General features: G+C 58.4%; 1 protein-coding gene across 1 annotated transcript in view; it reads left to right on the top strand.

Moving 5' to 3' along the window:
* The window catches only part of DNMT3A (DNA methyltransferase 3 alpha), a 69,751-nt gene that overhangs the window by 25,963 nt on the left and 39,272 nt on the right, over positions 1-4,516 (top strand). The window contains exons 4-5 of the mRNA XM_014458347.2: positions 3,233-3,276; positions 3,680-3,826. Coding sequence (XP_014313833.1) covers positions 3,233-3,276; positions 3,680-3,826 — 191 coding nt within the window. The remainder of the gene's footprint in view (positions 1-3,232; positions 3,277-3,679; positions 3,827-4,516) is intronic.

A 4,516-nucleotide genomic window follows, 5' to 3' on the forward strand; every position in this document is an offset into this window, starting at 1 on the left:
AAAATACTGATTTCTACGCATGGGCCACGAAGTTTCAATCGCACTCTACGTGCACGCCCGCACGTGGTATTTTGTGGAAGAGCCACACTCAAGGGGCCAAAGAGCCGCATGTGGCTCTCGAGCCGCAGTTTGCCGACCACTGCCCTAGACCGATTGAATCAGAACCCACGTGTTAAAGAGAGCCTCGTGACTTCAGTGCATATTCCAGTTTGAGAAGCCCTGCTCTGGATGTACTCTTTCATCTTTGTGATCCTGCGAGGAAGACTCTTTTATCCCACCCCCACCATGTTTTTTTTAAATCCTCACCCGAGGATATGTTTGTTTGTTTTATTTATTTGAGAGAGAGAGGAAGGGAGAAGGAGAGAGGAAACAACAACAAACATCAATGTGAGAGAGAAGCATTGATCGTATGCACCCTGACTGGACGACTGGACGTTAAGCCACACTTTGGGTGTGTGCCTGGCTGGAATCGAACCCACCACCTTTGGGTGCACTGGATGATGCTCCAACCAGCGGAGCCACCCAGCAGGCTATCCCCACTTTCAGATGGGGAGATGGAGGGTTCGGAGGGTTCAGTTACCGACCCAGGATGATGCAGCTAGGAAAGGACCTGCTTCGGTCAGCACAGAGCTCCCCTCTCCTCAGACTGAGCGCTCAGTGTCGGCTGGTGACCGCCCTCTGTGATGGAGATTTAGGTTCATTTGAAAGGGAATTGGGGGTGGCCCCCTGCTGAGTACAGACCCAGGCCAACAGATTAGTGTTAGGAGCACCCTGGCCACCACTGCCTCTAGGACCTGAGATGCCCTAGGCCTAGGGTCACGTCCAAGCCTGCCAGGGCCACCCGGGAAGGCACGCGGCCACCTGGCCCAGCCCGTGACCCTGGGTCTGGGCCAGGAGCAGATGGACTCGGAGGGAGTGTTGAGAGAGCGGCTGACCCTCCTTGACCCCGGACAAGTGCAGCATTCTGAGGTAGCCCAGTGTGTTGTTTGCTTGCTCAAGTGTGCGTGGTGTCCCTCAGTTGGGCATGCGCAGTCCGTCAGGGAGAAAATCCAGGAAGAAGGCAGTTAGAAACTATGTAAGGAAGAGGAATTCTGTCTGGGAGCATGGGGCCCATGGGGCCGGGGATTACGGGAGGGGAACATCTGGGAAGATGGTGCAGTATAAAGTGAGCTGCCTTCTCAGCCCTGGCAGTAAGTCATGCCACGCCCCAGGCCTGTTTCCCCACCGGCAAAACCTAGGGGCCGGAGGATTAACTCCACCGTCCTTGCAATACTTTTCTTCCAGCGGCTGGCTTCCTTTCATGTGAATGAATAAATGATTTTCCGTAGATCAAACGTCACGGAGGGTCCCGGGTAGGAAACTGTTTGAGGTCCTAAGGGTGCATCAGATCCGAGGGCGGGCGCCCCCTTCTGGCGGCGCCAGGCCTCGCCGGGCAAACTGTGCAGGTTGGAGAGGGCGGAGGACTTCGGGGGAGGAGGAGGGACTTCGGGGGAGGAGGGCCCGGCTGGCAGGATGGGGAGCCCTGCTCTGGGAGGCCGGAGGGAATGTTGGGGAGCGCGCAGTGGTGAGACGAGAGGGCCAAAAGGAGACACGTTGGAAGAGAGAGAAAGCCCGGGTGAGACAAACCTCCAAAAGCCCGTCGCGTACAAAGCGTCCACGGGTCCATGCGCGCACCAGGCACGCCCCCGCCATAGACGGCGGACTTACGCGCTTCCTCCCTCTCGCCCCTCCGCCCTCCGCCGCCAGCTCTGCGGATGGGGCGGCCCCCGTGTGGTCCTCGGTGTCCACGCTTGCGGGGCGCCCCTCGTTCCTGCAGGTGCTGGCCCTGCCTTCCCCCTCCACCGGGGCTCTGGGTCCGCTGTCACCCAGAACTGCCCCGGCCCCGGCGCCGGCCGGGGGCAGACGCAGACAGATGTCCCACGTCTTCTCTGGTGAGAGGGAGGGAAAGAAACATCCTCCGGGGGCTGAGGATTCGAGGCCGTCAGTGCTGTGGCTGGTTTCCGCTTCAGGAGCTGCAGTAGGGGCTGTTTTTTCCGTTTGGGGCTCTTTGTGTGTCCCCCTCCGCGGCTGCCCTCTCCCCGCCCCCACCACCCAGCCACCACGAGCCAGCCTGGGTGACCTTCCTGCCTTTGGGCCCACACTCAGTACTCTTGGCTCCGGGGAAAGGCGTTCTGGGGCCCAACTCAGAGGAGGGCTGCTCCCCCTGCCCTCCTGTGGGAAGCTCGGGAAGGCATCATTAACCCAAGGCCACAGCCAGGGCCCCTACCGGTGGTGCTGGGCCAGGGGCCTGGCACCTGGGAGGGGAGGGCCAGGGGAGGAGGGATGTTCTGGGTGGGGCCAGGAGCAGGGCAGGGCAAGGATAGGGCTCTCCCCAAGACAGCCCTGCTGGGCTCTGCCCCCAGGGGAGCCTCCCCCAGGAACTGGAGTCAGGATCTGGGTGAGGAATTCCAGGGAACTGCTGCCTTAGGGGAGGGGAACAGAACTAACTCTTATGGAGCACCTGCTATATACCAAGCCCTGCTCTAGGCATTTAATGTCCCCAATAACCTAACGCTTCTAGAAGGGATGTCCACCTTCATTCAGTGAGGAAACAGGCCAGGAGCGGTTACAGAGATCTCATCGAATAAAGGCTGAGCTCAGGAACCTGAGAATGGGGAGGGGAATGGGGTATGGAGACACATATTAATAACAGAACCGTAATACTGAGAACTGCGGGAAAACCTTAGAAACAATCTCCAGCCTCTTTATATTCCCCAGATGAGGAAACGGAGTCTCATAGAAATGAAGTTGCTTCGCCACAGTCTTGCTCCAGTGGCCCCTTACCCCACTGCTCCCCTGCCCAGGGCCCGCGCACAGAGGCAGCTATTCCATTCCAGGGCCAAGGGAGGCTGTGCAGTCTGCCCCCTCCTCCCGAAGGGAGCTCTGTTGGCTGGGAGGAGCCAAGTGGGGCGTTTCTAGATGGCCCCTTCCGTGTGCCTCGGACAGTCCGTGGGCGAGAAGCCACAGCCCTGCTTTTGTTGTCTGGCCCAGGCCCGGCTCCGCTCCGGCCACGCCCTGAGTCCTCGGGTCCAGCGTGGTGCCAGGCACAGGGTGGGCCGTCAGGTTTGACACAGGAACCACTAAACGGGTGGAGGACTCCTGTCCCCACGGCAGGCACCCCAGGCGCCAGGTGGGGCCTCTGAGCCACTCCTGTAACTCTGCCGACAGCCCCTTTGCTCTTCCCTCTTCACAGGCAAAGAACAGAAGGAGACCAACATCGAAACTATGAAAATGGAGGCAAGTGTTTTCCTCAACCCCCAGGGCTCTGTGGATCCCGATTCCAGGAGAAGAAAGCCAAGCGTGGCGAGTGTGTGTGTGGGGCCCGAGGTGGCCGTGGCCCCTTCTATACACATCCCTCCGTGAGGAGGAGAGGGAGTGGGTGTGGAGGTTGGAAGTCCCCCAAGGCAGCCACCTAGCCCCCCTCCCCTCCTGGTTTATGCCCATGTGTCCCCCCACCCCAGTCCCTCAGTCCCCCGCCCACCCAGGGCACTGGCAGGGTTGACGTCTCAGGCCAGGAGTCAGAGCTCCTGTGTTCTGTTGAGGTGAGTGCCTCAGTGTCCCCTGCTCGGGGAGCAAGCCCTGCAGTGGGGCTGTCAGTGCCCGTCTTAATGCCAGGCTGTCTCTCTTGTCTCTGTCCTAGGGCTCCCGGGGCCGGCTCCGGGGTGGCTTGGGCTGGGAGTCCAGCCTCCGCCAGCGGCCCATGCCGCGGCTCACCTTCCAGGCGGGGGACCCCTACTACATCAGCAAGCGCAAGCGGGACGAGTGGCTGGCACGCTGGAAAAGGGAGGTGAGGAGCCTTCTGGTCTGTGCCCCAACTGGTCCCACATTATTGGAAAACCGGAAGTTAGCTTCAGCCACCCCCTGTGGCTGTTGTCGGGGCCCTGGATGAGCCTCGGTTTCCCCTTCAGATTAATCTCTGGTACTTTCAGGGAACTGCTTAATCCTTAGGTAGTAACTGGTTCCTTTGATCTTTCAACAATGTTTATTGAATGCTTATGCTTACCCGGTATCAAGCAGTATACTAGGCTCTGCGTATATAATTCCTGTCCTCGTGGAGTTGACATTCTGATGGGGGAGACGGACAGAAAACAAGTAAACGGGCCGAAATAGAGGATAACTGAGGACTGCTCTGGGTGGGGTAATCAGGAGAGGCTTCTTGGAGGAAGTGACATTTAAGTTGAGACCTAAAGGAATGGAAGAGCTGGCTCTGTGGGGATCCAGGTGGGAGAGAATGTTCTAGGCCAGTGGTTCTCAACCTTCCTAATGCCGCGACCCTTTAATACAGTTCCTCATGTTGTGGTGACCCCCATTTCATTGTTACAAATGGAACATAATTAAAGCATAGTGATTCATCACAAAAACAATATGTAATTATATATGTGTTTTCCGATGGTCTTAGGCGACCCCTGTGAAAGGGTCATTGGACTCCCAAAGGGGTCGCGACCCACACCCCTTGAGAACCGCTGTTCTAGGCAGA

This window comes from Myotis lucifugus, unplaced genomic scaffold, assembly GCF_000147115.1.
Source record: "Myotis lucifugus unplaced genomic scaffold, Myoluc2.0 scaffold_94, whole genome shotgun sequence".
NCBI classification, from domain to species: Eukaryota; Metazoa; Chordata; class Mammalia; order Chiroptera; family Vespertilionidae; genus Myotis; species Myotis lucifugus.